This window comes from Stegostoma tigrinum, chromosome 3 (assembly GCF_030684315.1).
Source record: "Stegostoma tigrinum isolate sSteTig4 chromosome 3, sSteTig4.hap1, whole genome shotgun sequence".
Classification (NCBI taxonomy): domain Eukaryota; kingdom Metazoa; phylum Chordata; class Chondrichthyes; order Orectolobiformes; family Stegostomatidae; genus Stegostoma; species Stegostoma tigrinum.
In genome coordinates, this window is record NC_081356.1 from 50957452 (window position 1) to 50976998 (window position 19547).

Here is a 19547-nt window from a genome sequence, read left to right on the forward strand (position 1 = left end):
GGATCTCGTCCCCTTTTATCATCTATGTCAAGGTGCTCTCAGACATCCTTGACCCTACCACACAGGAGGTAACATCTCATACTGACGTCTCTTTTGTAGCACGGAAATATCTACTTCCCTTACAATCAACCACCTGACCAATTACAATGGCATTTCCACAATGATACTTCCTCTTACATGCAGCAGAGCCAGCTATGGTGTAACAAATTTTGCTGTTGCTACTTTCCTTTCAAAGGACAACCCCTACAAAGCAATATAAAGGTTTTGCAGAGGTAGGTCTAAAGGGTATTGCTGCATTATCTGCCTAGTCCTCTCACTCTGCCCAGTGGTTGTCTATTCCCTCTCTGCCTGTGGAGTCTTAGTTTGAAGGATGACCAGTACTTTCTGTATGCTGTCCATTAGACTCGCAGTCTCACAGGTGCCTGACAGCGTACTCTAATTCAAAAAACCGAGCTTCCAGGAGACATGTCCTGTACACATTCTGATTCTGGGCATTGCCTAACCTTCGACATAGTGCAGGAAGAACACAACTTGAGCTCTCCTTTGATTGCCCTCAAAATGAAATAATATTTATACTCAAGAGCCCTTCTTCTCTGCACTATAGCTCTAAAAAACTATACAATTACAATGTTCTGTGGTGTGAGTTGGTTAGATAAATTGGGAAGTGTTATTTAACGGGATGCACAGATATACAAAGGCAAACATTTAAACAGCAAACGGATAAACTGCAACATTTGTTCATTTGGGTCCGGGACAAAAGTAAAACAGGAAAAGTGGCTAGTGAATGGGAGGCACTGAAGAAAATCGGTTCTACTTGGAAAAACATGCTGGGGAATCTGCTGGGATTAAAGGATGATAAATCCTCAACAATATACAGTTGGGATTCCATGATTAGCCAAAGTTGGGTGGGGGTACTGACCAGGTTTTCTGGGACATTGACAGAACCCATAAAATCTTGGCCTAATGTGCTTTCTTTCTGGGATAGATTGCTCTACATTCTATCTTTGGGCAGCACGGTGGCTCAGTGGTTAGTACTGCAGCCTCACAGTGCCAGGGACCTGGGTTCAATTCCAGCCTCAGGCAACTGTCTGTGTGGAGTTTGCACATTCTCCCTGTGTCTGTGTGAGTTTCCTCCAGGTGCTCCGATTTCCTCCCACAGTCCAAAGATGTGCAGGCTAGGTTCGTTGGCCATGCTCTATTGCCCATAGTGTTCAGGGGTGTGTGGGTTATACGGGGATGGGTGGGATGGTCCAATGGGTGGTGTGGACTTGTTGGGCCAAAGGGCCTGTTTCCACACTGTACGGAATCTAATCTTATCAAATTTCACAAAAAAATACTTCTCAAACCCAAGATTGTTTAAATTAAAACAATGTTTATTCAACTTGTAGTTCCATATAATCCTTCAAGCCCTGACGGTAATTCAGCACTATACACCTTCCCAAGGTCACTCTGTTTTGACATGAATAATCTGTCACAATAGCATTCAGTTATTATGTGAGCACAACTATCATAGAACATACAACATAGAACACGACAGTGCAGTACAGGCCCTTCGGCCCTCGATGTTGCGCTGACCTGTGAAACCAAACTGAAGCCAAACTAACCTATACTATTCCACTATCATCCATATGTTTATCCAATGACCATTTAAATGCCCTTAAACTTGGCGAGTCTACTACTGTAGCAGGCAGGGCATTCCATGCCCTTACTACTCACTGAGTAAAGAACCTATGTCTGACTTCTGTCCTTATTCTCATTCTAAGCATGTTCCCATATTTATCAGTCTACCAGTCATTCACTTTGATCCTTGAACAATTTGAGTCTTCACCAGGATAGAATCATAAAATCCCTACAGTGTGGAAGCAGGCCATTCCGCTCCTCAAGTCCACACTGACCCTCCAAACAGCATTCCACTCAGACCCAACCCCCTACCCTATTCCTGTAACCCTGCATTTCCCAAGGCTAATCTGTCTAGTCTGGACATCCCTGGACACGATGGGCAATTTAACACCAACCTATTATTATCCATATCAAATTGACCATATCCAAGTGGTGTACATGTACCATTACAAACCCCTACAGGTCTGTTTCTTTCTTTTAAGACAACACATGTTACAGCAGAAGAAGAGAACCAGAAATGAACTTCTAAGCAATATTCTGTCATTTGACTTGTTTTCAGCTACAAGTCAAATTTACTCATCTTCAGAAGTGTGAAGTTACAACATACTTAACTCAACAGTACTTATTTATACCTTATTTCTTTTGTTTGTGAAGCAGGAATACATAGAAACCAGAGTAAATTCTGAATCTTTACAGGGAACCTATCTCGGAACATCAGCAACTAGGAGGCGGGGACAGAGTAACCGGAAACCCAGAGATCTGGTGCGGTGCGGTGCGGATTTGGGCTTTGTCTTTACGGGGCACTTAGCTTGGAACAGTACGAGGAGACAGTGAGGGATACAGTAATCAGTAACCCTACAAACCTTGCGCTGTGCACATTAGGCCGAGTCGATTGGACATGATGTGGGGGTGCCAGTGTTTCGGGTGGACAAAGCCCCACTTGTAAAAATAACTCATTTGATGTTCGCCCTTTGAAAGGTTAAATGTTTCTCTAAATTGTTAATGAATTATACATGATATTCTCACAAAATGTTTAGATATAATCTTTTCACTTTAGAAGGTATTGCAGCTTTTCAAGGTTTTACATTTAGATTAGATTCCCTACAGTGTGGAAACAGGCCCTTTGGCCTAACAAGCCCATGCTGTTCCTTGGAGCATCCCACCCAGATCCATCCCCCTAAACACTAAGGGCAATTTAGCATGGCCAATTCACCTGGCCTGCACATCTTTGGACTGTGGGAGGAAACCGGAGCACCTGGAGCAAACCCACACAGACACAGGGAGAATGTGCAAACTCCGCACAGACAGTTGCCCGAGGCTGGAATTGAACCCGGGTCCCTGGTGCTGTGAGGCTGCAGTCCTAACTACTGAGCCAATGTGCCACCCTATTTGAACAAGAAAAGAAGTGTATAAGGGTGTTGATGATGCCCTAGAAGGTAAGCTGTCTTAAATTGAACATTGAACATTGAACATAGAACATAACACATCAGTACAGGCCCTTTGGCCCTCGATGTTGCACTGACCCGTGAAACCAATCTGAAGCCCATCTAACTAAAATATTCCATAATCATCCATATGTTTATCCAATGACCATTTAAATGCCCTTAAAACTGGGAAGTCTACTACTGTTGTAGGCAGGGCATTTCACGCCCTTACTACTCTCTGAATAAAGAACCTACCTCTGACATCTGTCCTATATCTATAACCACTCAATTTAAAGCTAAGTCCCCTCGTGCTAGCCATCACCATCCAAGGAAAAAGGCTCTCACTGTCCACCCTATCTAATCCTCTGATCAGCTTGTATGTCTCTATTAAGTCACCTTTTTCTCTCTAACGAAAACAGCCTCAAGGGCGGCACGGTGGCTATCCTCTGGGGGATTGCAGCATAAGGATACACAATCTTAAAATTAGAATTAAGGCATTCAGGATGATGCGAAAAAACACGTCTCACAGACTGAATGGCTGTGTCAATTGAAAATTTTAGAGCTGTCATTAATAGATTTCTAGAACAAAACCAGAAGTTCCTGGAAAAGCTCAGCATGTCAGGCAGCATCTGTGAAGAAAAAAATCAGAGTTAACGTTTTAGGTCAGGTGACCCTTCCTCAGACCTTATAGATTTCTCGCTAGGTGAAGGTGAAAAGAATTATGGAACGATGTAAATGGATGGATTAAACGCAGCTCAGCCGTGACCTGACTGACAAGCAAAGGGTTCTGGAAGAGTTGAATGATGTGTCATATTCCTGTGTTCAGGAGTTTAACGTCAAATTTCTACGGCATTTTAGAAAAATGTTAACAAACATCACAATTTCATTTTGTTTTCCAAAGAAGGGTCCAGACCCGAAACGTCAGCTTTCCTGCTCCTCTGATGCTGCATGGCCTGCTGTGTTCATGCAGCTTTACACCTTGTTATCTCAGATTCTCCAGCATCGGCGGTTCCTACTATCTCATAATTTCATTTTCCAGGTGTTGCTAATACGTAGATTTTCTTCCAAATGCGTTATTTATGGCCTATGGTTGATACAGGGTCTGATCGAAAGGACTGTGCAGAATTGCGATTTCGACAAGATTGTACGGTAATTTGTCCTTGGGCAGCGACCGTACAGAGCAGAGTTTGATACATTGGACTAATAAACGGGATGGCCGCGCGTAGCAAGGTAAACCTGGGCCTGGGTTGAGCCCGGGATAGGGGTGAACTGTGGACAAGGATCTCTGGGGACGCGGCATAGCCTGGGGAATGTGTGTCAGTGCTGAATTGCTTGTTCGTTTGCACATGGTATTTGTGACCCTGCTCCGGCGAGTTAACATTGTTGACGTTGCGTCCAAATTTGCCCTAACGCTGCAAATACTGAGAAAGGGAGGGTGCACGTTTTCGAAGTTCTCCCATGTTTTTAAAATAGCCTTGTAGTTTGCTTCACAGGGAATGTCGCATACATTTTTTTTTATCATCCACTGACGTTGGATGATGCTCTGGTAAAATTATCCCAGTCATGCAGAGGCAAGAAACCTGGCTGAAGATCGCGTCTGGTCAGACAATACTTGCAAACGTACTGTTTGTTTTAAAATTAATGTGAATAAATTTAGCTGTTTATTCGTGTTAATTACTTACGTGTATACCACAGAGACTAGGAACAGTTGGAAATTTATTTCGTACAAACCACAAAGGTGAAATTGAAATAGTCTTGTACTTCTTTGCAATATTAATGCAGAGTCACTTGCGAGGTGTCTGAATGCAAAATCAAAACTGCATTGTATTAAGGATAATGGAAACTGCAGATGCTGGAGAATTCCGAGGTAATAAAATGTGAGGCTGGACGAACACAGCAGGGCAAGCAGCATCTTAGGAGCACAAAAGCTGACGTTTCGGGCCTGGACCCTTCATCAGAGAGGGGGATGGGGAGAGGGAACTGGAATAAATAGGGAGAGAGGGGGAGGCGGACCGAAGATGGAGAGTAAAGAAGATAGGTGGGGAGGTAGGGAGGGGATAGGTCAGTCCAGGGAAGACGGACAGGTCAAGGAGGTGGGATGAGGTTACTAGGTAGATGGGGGTGCGGCTTGGGGTGGGAGGAAGGGATGGGTGAGAGGAAGAACTGGTTGGGGAGGCAGAGACAGGTTGGACTGGTTTTGGGATGCAGTGGGGGGGGAGGGAGCGAACTGGGCTGGTTTAGGGATGCAGTTGGGGAAGGGGAGATTTTGAAACTGGTGAAGTCCACATTGATACCATTAGGCTGCAGGGTTCCCAGGCGGAATATGAGTTGCTGTTCCTGCAACCTTCGGGTGGCATCATTGTGGCACTGCAGGAGGCCCATGATGGACATGTCATCTAAAGAATGGGAGGGGGAGTGGAAATGGTTTGCGACTGGGAGGTGCAGTTGTTTGTTGCGAACTGAGCGGAGGTGTTCTGCAAAGCGGTCTCCAAGCCTCCGCTTGGTTTCCCCAATGTAGAGGAAGCCACACCGGGTACAGTGGATGCAGTATACCACATTGGCAGATGTGCAGGTGAACTTCTGCTTAATGTGGAATGTCATCTTGGGGCCTGGGATGGGGGTGAGGGAGGAGGTGTGGGGGCAAGTGTAGCATTTCCTGCGGTTGCAGGGGAAGGTGCCAGGTGTGGTGGGGTTGGAGGGCAGTGTGGAGCGAACAAGGGAGTCACGGAGAGAGTGGTCTCTCCGGAAAGCAGACAGGGGTGGGGATGGAAAAATGTCTTGGGTGGTGGGGTCGGATTGTAAATGGCGGAAGTGTCGGAGGATGATGCGTTGTATCCGGAGGTTGGTAGGGTGGTGTGTGAGAATGAGGGGGATCCTCTTTGGGCGGTTGTGGCGGGGGCGGGGTGTGAGGGATGTGTTGCGGATGTATTAAGGCCTGTTTAAAGCTGTCCTAACATTATTTTGCTTTAGCATTGATAGGTAGATGGGACTTGTGCTAGTTTTGAGCATCACGAGATTCAGTTCAACATGATTTTCAGTGTGACCTAATTGGTGATTTCTTTGGCATCTCTATGGTTTATTTTCCTGCCATCCGCCACTCCTGCTGTTTCTGTAGATCTTCTTAGGTTGTGGCTTTTTCCTTCACTGTCCACAACTACTAGCTCATATGTGCTACGTCTCTCTCGGACGCCTTCCCGTTCAGGATGCAGATTCGCTCTGAAGCTTACATTTATCAATGGAATTTAGCAATGTAAATATTTAAACTTGGAGGGTGTAATGTTTTAAGATTTTTTTTAAACTAACAAGTAAGGTCTTAGAGAGTCTAACTACACTTTTAATATGGGTTCCTATGAGAGCCAATTTCACTTACAGTTGTTATTTCAAGAACACGCCGAACAACTTCGGGGCGGCCCCGTGGCTCAGTGGTTAGCACCGCAGCCTCACAGCGCTAGGAACTCTGGTTCGATTCTAGCCTCGGGCAACTGTCTGTACGGAATTCGCACATTCTCCCCATGTCTGCGTGGGTTTCCTCCGAGTGCTACGATTTCCTCCCACAGTTCAAAGATGTGCAGGCTAGGTGGATTGACCATGCTAAATTGCCCATAGTGTTCAGGAGTGTGAGTTATAGGGGGATGGGTCTGTGTGGGATGCTCCAAGGGGCAGTGTGGACTTGTTGGGCTGAAGGGCCTGTTCCCACACTGTGTGGAATTAATCTAATCTAAATTTTAAGTGAAGGGTGGCACAGTGGCTCAGTAGTCAGCACCGGGTACAACTCCAGCCTCTGGCGACTATCAGCATGGAGTTTGCACATTTTCTTGGTGTCTAGGGGGTTTCCTCTAGCTGCTCTGGTTTCCTCCTGCAGGAGGAAGATGTGCAGGTTAAGGTGGATTGGCCATGCTAAATTGTCCATAGTACCCAGGGATGTGTAGGTTAGATGGATGGGCCATTACATTTGGGTTTTAAGTGTAGGGGAGTGACTCTGGATGGGATGCTGTTTGGAGAATTGGTGTGGACTTGCTGGGCTGAATGGCCTGTTTCCACACTGTAGGGATTCTATAAACTTTTGTAAAGATTTACTGCATTTTGATATCAACTTGTAAAAAAACCCCTTTGATGTTTTGGAATAGATATGTAGCTCAGGTTGTGGGTGTTGCGATTTGTCGGCTCGCTGAGCTGATTTGTTGCTCTGCAGACGTTACATTACCCTGCTGGGCAACATCATTAGTGGGTGCAGCCTCCAATGAGGCATTGTTGTGTTTTCCTATCTGGTTTTTAAACTATGGAGTCCGTTCCGCTGGATTACCTCACTTCCGGTTTTCCGTCATGGAGGAGTGTATGTGGGGTCGAGTTCTATGTGTTTTTTGATGGCTTTCTTCATGGAGTACCAGGTTCCTATGAATTCCTAGATGGATAAGGAGAACCCCAATTCGTCTGGGACAACACCAAGATCCTGGGACAAGCAAAGCCGAGACAGGCATGGGAATTCCTAGAAGCCTGGTACTCCACAAAGAAAGCCATCAACAAACACATAGAACTCGACCCATATACACCCACTACAAAGGAAAACCGGAAGTGAGGTAATCCAGCTGAATGGATTCCAGAGCTTAACAACCAGGCGGGCAACACAACAGCGCTTCACAGGAGGCCGTGCTGATGATGTTACCCAGCAGGATAATGAAATGTCTGCGGAACAATGAACCAACTTGGTGAGCCAACCAACCACGACATTAACTCCTTTGATGTTTGCCCTTTGAAAGGTTAAATGTTTCTCTAAATTGGTAATAAATTGTACATTATATATAAACATTTTGTTAGAATATCGTCTTTTCACTTTGGAAGGTATTGCAGCTTTTCAAGGCTTTACATAGAACAAGAAAAGAAGTGTTTAAAGGTGATGATGATGCCTTAGAAGGTAAACTGTCTTAAATATAACAAGGTCACCACAGGTAGAACTGATTGTAGATGTTATTCTTGAAATTAAGTATATTAATACAGAATGCAATAATATATTTATGACCTTAAGTGAATCTGTCCAATTTAAAACAAATTTTATCACAAACTTTAAGTAAAAGGAAAGACATTATGGAATGTGAAGATCTAACACATAAGGTCATAAATATATCATTGAGAAAAAAACACTAATATAATGTTTTCATAAAAGTAGTACATAATACATTTTCTCATCCTATTCTTGAAATTGTTGGCTTGCTTTACTGGAACACAGTGATTTGGCACATAGACTAAGAATGGTCATTTAGCTTATGTAAATTTCTTGCCTGCATAGTGCACAAAGCTATGATTGTAGGTTGTTCATGGTGAAGCCTGTTAGCTATCATAAGCACTTCCTATCATTGGATAACAATCAGGAATTTTCAAGCTATGTATTATTCAAAACTGAGGAGCCAACTCTGAACTTATGACTGGCTTTGTGTTCAACTGAGTTTGGCTCACATGAAATAAGAACAAGTCTACAGAACATTGTGGAACACTTTTTTTGAATGATAGAAACGGATTCTGTTTTTCAAATTGAGATTTTCAAGTTTGTTAAAATATCTTGTGTGTCATTTGAAATGAAGCTTTTTTTTAAAAGAGATTTTTATAACTTTAACTTTTATGCCTCCACATCCTTCCTGTGATGTAGCGATCGGAACTCCACAAAATACTCCAAATCTTGCCTAACTACAGTTTTATACAGTGGCAACATGACTTGCTAACTTTTACAAACAGTGTCCTGACTGATGGAAGCAGGCATACCACACACCTTCTTTACCACCTTACCAACTTTTGTTGCACCTTGCAATAGAGTTGTACGCGAAGATTCCTCTGTACGTTAGTGCTCCTCAGGGTCCTACCATTTACTGTATACTTTCCTTTTGCATTTTGAGCTCCCAAAATGTATCATCTCACACTCATCTGGATTAAACTCCACATGCCATTTCTACCCCCAATTTTTCAAAGTATCTTTTGACAACCTTCCTCACCATCCACAACTGCGCCAAATTTTGTGTCATCTTCAAACAGACCACTGACATTTTCATCCAAACTATTGCAAACAACAGAGGTCTCTGCACTGATCCTTGCGGTACACCACTGGTCACAGACCTCCGGTCCGAAAAATACCTCTCTACAACCATTCTGTGTCTATGACTAAGCAAATTTTGTATCCAATTTACCAACTCACTGTAGATTCAATGTGACTTAATCCTCTGGATGAGTCTACATGAGGGACTCTGTCAAATGCTTTGGTAAAGTCCACATAGACGATATCCACTGCCACACTCTCAAATCATCTTCATCACTTCTTCAAAAAAAACTCGATCATATTTGTGAGACAAGACCTTCTCTGTCCGAAATCATTCTGACGCTCCGTAATAATTTCTTCCATTTCCAAATGTGAGTAAATCCTGTCTCTAAGAATTTTTTCCATCAGTTTTCCTGCCACTGACGTAAGGACCACTGGCCTATAATTTCCTGTATTATCCTCTATTAGGGGGTGGCACGGTGGCTCAGTGGTTAGCACTGCAGCCTCACAGCACCAGGGACCTGGGTTCGATTCCAGCCTGGGGTAACTGTCTGCGTGGAGTTTGCACATTCTCCCTGTGTCTGCGTGGGTTTCCTCCAGGTGCTCCGGTTTCCTCCGTCAGACCAAAGATGTGCAGGCTAGGTGGATGGGCCGTGCTAAATTGCCTGTAGTGTTTAGGGGTGTGAGGGTTCTACAGGGATGGGTCTGGGGGAATGCTTCAAGGGGTGGTGTGGACTTGTTGGGCCAAAGGGCCTGTTCTCCCACTGTAGGGAATCTAATCTTAAAAAAAATCCTTGTTACCCTTCTTTAATGAAAAGGAACAATATTGGCTATTCACCAGTCTTCTAGGACCTCACTATGGCTAAAGAGGATATAATGATCTCTGTCAAGGCCTAGCAATCTCCTCCCTTGTCTGACTCCGTATTCTGGGATAGATCCCATCAGGCACTGGGGACTTACCTTCCTCAATGATTTTCAAGACACCCAACATCTCTTCCTCGTTAACATCAACATACCCATGTAGACTTCCCTAATTGTATCAGCTATGTTCTTCTCAGTGAGTACCAATGTGAAATATTCATTATGAAACTCAAAATTTGAAATATCGCCTAAAGACATTCTGCATTACCAAACATAACGAATTGAACACAAATCAGGAAAATGCAATTTAGCAAATGACAATTCCTTTACTAGCATAATAAAAGTTGGCCTTCCATTTTCCAGGTGTATACAGTAATATAAATCAGCGTATAATTTGGAATCACTCACTTTTAACCTTATGCACATAATAAAATGTTGGCACTAAGTGTAAAGGGAATGAAGAGTTGCATAGTACAAGCCTTTCTTGGATTAATTGATTGATGCAGGTTGTTCAGAAGAAGGTGAGCATTGGAAGATAAAGCAATTAGGCACTTTTCCTGTGCAGAAATTGATCGTTGATTCTGTTGCAAACACAATGACACAAATTTAAATTGAAATATGTGAAAGTAAAATAATCAAGAGTGGGGTGTGGATAAGAAATTTCCTGTATGATGATTTATTTTTTATATCAAAAAGAGATATTGCTGGCAAAATTCAACAGGTCTGGCAGTATTTGTGGAGAGAAATCAGAATTCCAAGGAAGGGTCATTTTACCCAAAACATTAATTCTGATAATAAAACTACAGTTTGAATGAAAGGATATAAAAAGCATAAAAACCAAAAGCACTGCGGATGTTGTAAACCAGAGACAAAAATGGAAATTGCTGCAAAAACTCAGCAGGTGTGGCAGAATCTGTGAACAGAAATCAGAGTTAATATTTTGTGTTGAGTGACCCTTCCTCGAAATTCTGATTTCTCTCACATATGTAGGGTGTGTGCATAAGTACTGGTTTACAAGGCTCAAGGTGATTTTATGATCAAGTTCCATCATTGATATTAGTAGGTACATTAATACAATGTCAGGAACAAATTACTGCAGATGCTGAAATCTGTACTGAAAACAACAAATGCTGGAGATCACAGTGGGTTAGACAGCGTCCATGGGGAGAGAGCAACCTAACACTTTGAGTCTAGATGATTCTTCATCAAAGCTGATGTGAAGGGTGGAGCGGGCAGCATTTATGCTATAGTTTCGGGGGGGGGGGTGGTGATGGTGGGAATGTGGGAGTGGTGGTGTGTAGAGTGCTATGGAGAAAAGATGTTGATACAGTGTTAACACAGCGTCAGTTGCGATTACTTACACTTATGAAAACTGCTATTCTACAGTATGCTAAAGTCCATGTAGACAACATCTACCACCCTGCCCTCATTACTTATCTTTCTCACTTCCTCAAAATACTCAACCAAGTTTGTCAGATATGAACGTCCTCACCTGCCTCTCTCAGCATTCTAGTCCTGGAAACTTGTCTATAATGCTTTTCAAAATACCCAGTTTTTTTTTAAATATTAGAAACGGAAAGAACTGCAGATGCTGTAAATCAGAAACAAAAATAGAAATTACTGGAAAAACTTAGCAGGTGTGGAAGCATCTGTGAAGAGAAATCAGAGATAACGTTTTGGGTCTGGTGACGCTTCTGAGGAACACTCACCAGGCCTGAAATGTTAACTCTAATTTCTCTTCACAGATGCTGCCACACCTGCTAAGTTTTTCCAGTAATTTCTGTCATTTTAATATATGGTATTCCACAGAATGTCAATATACCACTCCTGAGACTCACCATCTACTATGTCCTTCGCCTTTGTGAATACCGATGTAAAGTATTTGTTAAAGACCTCATTCACTTCCTCCAGCTCCAGGCATAAATTACCTCCTCCATCATTGAGTGGACCTACCATTTTTGTAACTATATTCTTGCTAATTATGTATGTGTAAAATGCCTTGCAATTTTCCTTAATCCTGTTTGCCAATGGTATTCCATGGTACCTTTTAGCCCTCCTCATTCCTTGTTTGAGTTCTTTCCAGCATTCTTTGTGTTCTGTTTTTCGTTTCCTCAACCTTATGTATGCCTCCTTCTTGTTGATTAAGCCCTCAATTTCTCTTATCATCCAAGGTTCCAAAATCTTGTCATCTTTATCCTCATTTTCACAGGAACGTAATGGTCATAAACTCTGATCAACTGGCCTTTAAAAGATTCCTACATGCCAGATGTCGGTTTACCCTTAAATAGCTGCCCCAGTGTACATTCCCCAGTTCCTGCCTAATTTTGTCATAGTTAGCCTTTAGTACTTTGACCTGAGGACTACTCTTATCCATCAGTAACTTAAAATTTACATAATTATGGTCACTATTCCTGAAATGCTTCCCCACTGAAATTTCAATTACTTGGCTGGGCTCAGTACCCAATACAAAGTCTAGTATGGCCCTTTTTCTAGTTGGACTATTTGCATAATGTTTCAAAGAGCTGTCCTGGATACATAGAACATAGAACAGTACAGCACAGAACAGGCCCTTCAGCCCACAATGTTGTGCCGACCATTGATCCTCATGTATGCACCCTCAAATTTCTGTGACCATATCCATGTCCAGCAGTCTCTTAAATGACCCCAATGACCTTGCTTCCACAACTGCTGCTGGCAGCGCATTCCATGCTCTCACAACTCTCTGCGTAAAGAACCTGCCTCTGACATCCCCTCTATACTTTCCACCAACCAGCTTAAAACTATGACCCCCCGTGCTAGCCATTTCTGCCCTGGGAAATAGTCTCTGGCTATCAACTCTATCCATGCCTCTCATTATCTTGTATACCTCAATTAGGTAACACCAAACAAATTCAAGGCCCTGGACTAAGTGAGTCCCATTCAAAGTTGAAATTACCCACCGCAACAGCCCTGCTGTTTTCACATTTTAGATTAGATTACCTACAGTGTGGAAACAGGCCCTTCGGCCCAACAAGTCCACACTGCCCCTTGAAGCATCCCACCCAGACCCATTCCCCTATAACCCACACACCCCTGAACACTACAGGTAATTTAGCATGGCCAATCCACCTAACCTGCGCATCTTTGGACTGTGGGAGGAAACCAGAGCACCCAGACGAAACCCATGTAGACACGGGGAAAATGTGCAAACTCCACACAGACAGTTGCCTGAGGCTGGAATCAAACCCAAGTCCCTGGTGCTATGAGGCTGCATTGCTAACCACTCAGCCACTGTGCTGCCCTAATCTGTTCACAAAGTTGTTTCTCTGTCACTCACTGGCCGTTGGAGGCCTGTAATACAATCCCATCAAAGTGATTGCACTCTTCCTGTTCTCAAGCTCCACCTATATGGTCTCACTGAATGACCTCTCCCTCAATACATGTGATATCAGTAAAGCTCTTACCCCACTTATTTTATATTTGTCTGTATCTCACCTGAAACGTCTAAATCCCAGAATGTTAAGCTACCAGTCCTGTCTTTCTCTCAACTAAATTACATAACGACAGCTTGCATTTTTAATATGATAAAACTTCACAGAAACGTATTTATTATGAGAATTTAGGAAGCACGGTTACAATGTTTGTGGATGACACCAAGATTGATCGTATGTGAGACAGTAGAGAAGGTCATCTAAATTTACAAAGGGATCTTGATTACTTGGGCCATTTAGCTGAGAAGTGGCAGATGGAGTTTAGTTTGGATAAATGTGAGGTGTTGCATTTTGGTAGAACAAACAAGGTCAGGGCTTATACAATTAATGGTAGATATAGTAGGAATTGCTGATGCTGGAGTTTGAGATAACAAGGTGTTGAGCTGGAGGAACACAGCAGGCCAGGCAGCATCAGAGGAACAGGAAAGTTCACGTTTTGGATCTGGACCCTTCTTCAGAAATGGGGGAGGGGAAGAGGGCTCTAAAATAAATAAAGAGCTGGGGTGCGGTGATAGAAGGTGGATAGTGGAGCAGATAGTTGGGAGAGAAGACTGGGAGGTCAAGGAGGCGGGGATGAAGCTAGTAAAGGTGAGTGTAGGTTGGAAGTTGGGAAGGGAGTTGGTCAGTGAGGAGAGCGGGGCAGGTAGGTGGGAGGGAAGACGGACATGTTGAGGAGGCCGGGTTGAGAAGGAGGGCTGGTCTTGGGATGAAGTCGGGCGTGGGGAGATTTTGAAGCTAGTAAAGTCCACATTGAGACCATTGGGTTGTAGGGTTCCAAGGCGGAATATGAGGTGCTGTTCCTCCAGTTTTTGGGTGGTGTCATTGTGACACTGGAGAAGGCCCAGGATGGACATGTCATCCAGGGAATGGGAGGGGGAGTTGAAGTGGGTCGCTACTGGGAGGTGTTGTCATTTGTCGTGAACCAAGCGTAGGTGCTCCACAGAGTGGTCTCTGAGCCTCTGCTTGGTCTCCCCGATGTAGAGGAGGCCACATTGGGAACAGCGGATACAATAGACCACATTAGCAGATGTGCAGGTGAACAGCTGTTTAATGTGGAAGGTTCTTTTTGGGCCTGGGATGGAAGTGAAGGGGGAGGTGTAGGGACAGGTGTAGCACCTCTTACAATTGCGGGAAAGGTACCAGGATTGGTGGGGCTAGTAGGGAGCAGATGAGGGAGTCATGGAGAGAGCAGTCTCTCCGGAGGGCAGATATTTGTGGGGAGTTAAATATATCCTTTGTAGTGGGGTCAGATTGCAGGTCGAGGAAGTCGCGGAGAGTGATGCATTGAATCTGGATGTTGGTGGCGTGATACATGAGGACAAAGATCCTCAACAATTCTGTCTCTGTTTTTAATATGGGGAGTTTTAATCAGGGTTGAGGCGCAGAAAACGCAAGAGATGTGGTCAGGGTGTCTTCAACCACTGGGGGGTGGAAATTGTGTTCCTTGAAAAATGAGGACATTTGGGATGTCCGGAAGTGGAATGCCTCATCTTGGGAGCAGATGTGGCGGAGCCGGAGGAATTGGGAATAGGGGAAGGTATTCTTGCAGGAAAGTGGGTGAGAGGTGGTAGAGTCTAGGTAGCTTTGGGAATCAGTGGGCTTGAAATAGATAGCAGTTTCAGGGTGGTTACCAGAGATGGAGACAGAGAGGTCCAGGAAGGAGAGAGAGGTATCAGAGATGGTCCAGGTGAACTTGAGGTTGGTGTGGAAACTGTTAGTAAAGTTGATGAACTGTTCGAGGAATTAACGATTGGCTGCTGGATAGTGTTGTAAAACAGTGATCTAGGCGTTCAGGTTAATAGTTCTTTGAAATTTGCATTATAGGTAGACAGGACAGTTAAGAAGGTGTTTAGCATGCTTGCTTTCATTGCACAGACCACTGAGTGTAGGAGTTGGAATGTCATATTGAGGTTGTACAGGGCATTGGTAAGACCTTCTCTGGAGTATTGTGTGCCGTTCTAGTTGCCTTGCAATAAGAAGGATAATATTAAATTGGAGAGGGTTCAGAAAAAATCTACCAGGATGTTGCTGGGAACGAAGGGTTTGAGTTATAAAAATAGGCTAGATAGGCTGGGACATTTTTCCCTGGAGCATAGGAGATTGAGGGGTGACCTTATAAAGGTTTATGAAATCGTGAGAGGCATAGGTGAGGTGAATAGCAAAGGTCTTTTCCATAGGGTTGGAGAGATCAAGACTAGAGTGCACAGTTTTAAGGTGAGAGGAGCTTTCAAAAGGATCTGTAGGGCAACCATTTCACACACAGGGTGGTTAATACGTGGAATGAAAGCAATAAATGCAGGTACAGTTGCAACATAAGACATTTTACATGGACAGGAAGGGTTTAAGAGGGACGTGTGCGAAACGCAGAGAAATGTGGTTAGTTTAGTTTGGGAAAACTTGGTCGGCATAGACAAGATGGACTGTCTGAGTGCTGTATGACTAAGTACCTGGAAAAATCTTGGTCAAAGTATTAGGTTTTGAGGAGCATCTGAAAGAAGGAAAGAGAAATCGAGATGTTAAATTCAGAGCTTCGGATTTCACAGCTGGAAGTATAGCCACTGGTGATGGAGCAATTAAAAGCAGAATATTCAAGAGGCCAGAATTAGAGGAGCACAGAGATCTTGGGTGGATGTAAGACTGGAAAAGATTACAGAAAAAGTGAGTGACACAGCCCTAGCATAGTTTTAAAAGCAAAGATGAGAACTTTAAACTGGAGATGCTGTTTAAGCAGGAGTCAGAATAGATCAGTGAATGTAGGGAAGTTGATGAATGGGAGTTGTTCTGAGTTAGGATACTTAAGTATGCACAGAATAGATTCCAATGATTGCCTGTCTTACATATCTCGCTCTCTCTATATATAATTAATGTATTATTAGTTTGATGAAGTGCCAAGAATTTAGTTAGTAACTGTCTCTGTATTAAATGTTTTGTTTTCTTCGCAGTTACTTAAATTTGGTACAGACGTTGAAATTATTCTCCGAGAAATGGTAATACAGGGAGTTCACACAGACCACAATAGAATATGTAAGTAAGGTCCTTCCTTTTAACTACAAAAATCCTGACCAAAAGGATATGTTGTAAACTAAAACAAGAATTGCATTTCTTGTGCATTATAACTAACTATATTGGAACAATGCTGAAATTGAGATTAATTTGGAGATTTCCCTTACTCTATTTTTGTATGAAGTATTTAAATCAGTTTCACACTTGATCCTATCCTAGACTAGATAGTCATCCACAAATAACAATGTAGAAATATAGAATTTTGCAGACTAGGAACAATGACTATTTGAACCATTATGACATGGCAACTCATGTGGAGATAAAAACAGAAATTTCTGGAACTGAGGAAGAGTCACTCGAACTGAAATGTTAACTCTGATTTTTCTCCCCTGATGCTGCCAGACCTGCTGAGCTTATCCAGCAATTTCTCTTTTTTATCTCCGATTTACATCATCTACAGTCCTTTCGGTATTTATCACATATGGAGGTACTCATGCCTCTTTCCTTTTCTTTAAAAAGTTAATTTAAATTCTTGAGGCCCAAACATTGAATGTTTAGAAGAAGGAATAAGGCAGAGGGTTCAAAGGGTTATGGAAGAAAGCAGGAACAGGAGTTACATGATCAGTCATGATCATATTTTGAACGGCACAGATGGTTCAAAAGTTGAATGGCGTTCTTTGTTTCTACATAATAATCCTTTATAAGGCCCACAGCTTTAAGACTAAATAGAATTGTTTCTGTCAACATAATTATTTATTCAGCAAAATAAAACATAGATACAGAAATGAGAAATTATTCCATTCAGAATTTGAATGATAGTTTTGTTATTGTCCTGACTGCCCTTCACATTTGATGAGTTTTTACTTAAGGAATACAAATCCTTCTGCTTCCCTCAAAAATCTGTAGAAATGCCATGAGCATCTCAGCTTCCACACCTAAAAGATACTGATCCAAATGACCAGTCTTTTTCTTTTTCTCCACAGCTATTAAACCCAGAAAAGAGATTCTTCTGGATAACGTTCCTTTTAATCATAATCCCACAATTAAAGATATATAGTATAGGAAATATTTCAGTCTTGGATTTGAATTATTGTATTTTTTGGAGGTTCTAAAAACTGAAATATCTATTACATGATGTTGAAAATAGCTTTGTGGTAATATTTGATCTGTTTTTTTAATCTGGTGGATAAGCTCGGTCATAGAGTGTTGGTTGCACTTCAGGTTAAGCAGAGAGAAACAGTCAACGTTTCAGATTGACAACTTTTCACTAGATTATTTAGAACAATGCAAAATACTTTGAATAGTACTAAATTATTATAACCATTTCCAACTAGTATTGTCGACAGTGATTTGGTACCTTTACAATAGTCTAAAATAAAATGCTAGTTTATGACAAAGAACTTGGTCTGTAATATTTGTGCTGACCCAGAAACGAGCCATTCAACCTAATTAGCAACATTTGATTTGTAGCTCTGCAAGCGGAGATGCTGATCTAAGCGCCTTTTGAATGCGTGGAGGGTTTCTGCCTCTATTACCCTTTCAGGCTGACACTTCCAGGTCCTACCACCCTTTGGGTGAAAATATTTTTCCCTATCTTTCTCTAATCCTTCAACCAGCCATTTGGAGTAAATGCATATTGCTTGCTGAACGTGATGCTAAAGCAAAAATGTCTTGTCCAGTCTGTTCAGGGTCTTAATATGACAGTCAAATCTCTTCTAATCTCCTTGGTTCTAAGGCCAAAACTTGAGCCCAATCTTTTCTTATTGTTGCCAGGACAGGAAAAATGCAACTTCCTCATAAAACTCCCTTATATGCTCTATTGTATAATTATGTCCTTTCTATAATGAGTTGACCAGACAGTACACAATACTCAAGCTTTGATCTAGCTAATGATTTATATAGTTCCAACATAACCTCCCTAGTCTCATTCAATGCCACCATTAATAAAAGGAATGCACATGCCTTCTCATAACCATGTTGACCTGTCTTGCTATTTTGACAAACTAAAGTGAATGCCTTTTCCGAGTGTTTACATTGCTCAAGGACAAAGTAAAAACCTCTATTCACCAAACGAGCAAATAGGAAGTACAAAGTAGGACTACAGACAACCAAGTACAGATCCTACAGGTCCATTCGCAAAAACAGAAATGGCTGGGAAAGCTCAGCAGATTTGGCAGCATGTGTGGAAAGAAATCACGGTTAACATTTTGGGAAGGGTCACTGGACCTGAAACATTAACTCTGATTTCTCTCCACAGATGCTGCCAGAACTGTGGAGCTTTTCAGGCCATTTCTGTTTTTGTTTCTGGTTTCCAACATATGCAGTTCTTTATTATGGATCCATTTGTATCTTCTGCCAATGTTATTGGTTGGTATAATCATGAATGTGAGTCCTATTCTGGTTGAATTATTCAAGGACATAGGATTGCTTTAAAAGATGCAATGACTGACTGACAAATAGACCTAACACAAACCACACACCACTGAATCTCTGAGTTCCAGAAAAAGCTTGATTGCTTCTTTGGTCCATGTGTATAATTTCTTCCAAGGTTTAGAATTTGATTTCAGGACTGCCGGTTTCTCTTTTTATAGTTCTGTATGTTTAATGCATGTATGTTGTCCAAGGCCAATTTCCCCAAATGGTTTAGATCACGCTTTCCCATATTGAATTGTTTTGTCACTGATCTGCCCACCCAACCAGTCCAGTAATATATTCCTGCAATGCATAACCTGTTCTATCAACTGCATGGTCAATTTTTGTATAGCATACTTTTCAGTCACTGCTCCTATATTTATGTCCAAATTATTACTATATTCTATAAAAAGCAGAGGACCTCGAACTGGACCTTGCAGAACCCCGCTGAAACAGACTTCATGTTACTAAATCTCCCAAACTATTATCCTTTGTATTCTGTCACTGAGCCAGTTTTATATCCAGCTTGCTAAATTCCCCTGGATCCTGCGGGCTTGTATGTTCCAGTCTGTTTGTAACATAGAACTTTGTAAAAATATTGCTATATCCATATAAATCCATCAACTGCACAACTCTCATTAATCATCCTTGTTACGTCCTCAAAAATTTAATTGTTAGTCAAAAATGATTTTCTATTAACAAATTCATGCTAATTTTCCATGCCTTTGTATGTAA

At 42.3% G+C, this 19547-nt stretch overlaps 1 protein-coding gene across 1 annotated transcript; it reads left to right on the forward strand.

The window, feature by feature from the left end:
- Positions 1–4380: 4380 nt before the first annotated feature.
- On the forward strand, positions 4381–17466 carry lyrm7 (LYR motif containing 7). Its single transcript, XM_059645009.1, has 5 exons — positions 4381–4664; positions 7884–7956; positions 11693–11805; positions 16340–16421; positions 17384–17466. The coding sequence occupies exons 1-5, from the start codon at positions 4608–4610 to the stop codon at positions 17455–17457; spliced, it is 399 nt and encodes a 132-aa protein (XP_059500992.1). The 5' UTR covers positions 4381–4607; the 3' UTR covers positions 17458–17466.
- The last annotated feature ends 2081 nt before the right edge of the window (positions 17467–19547 follow it).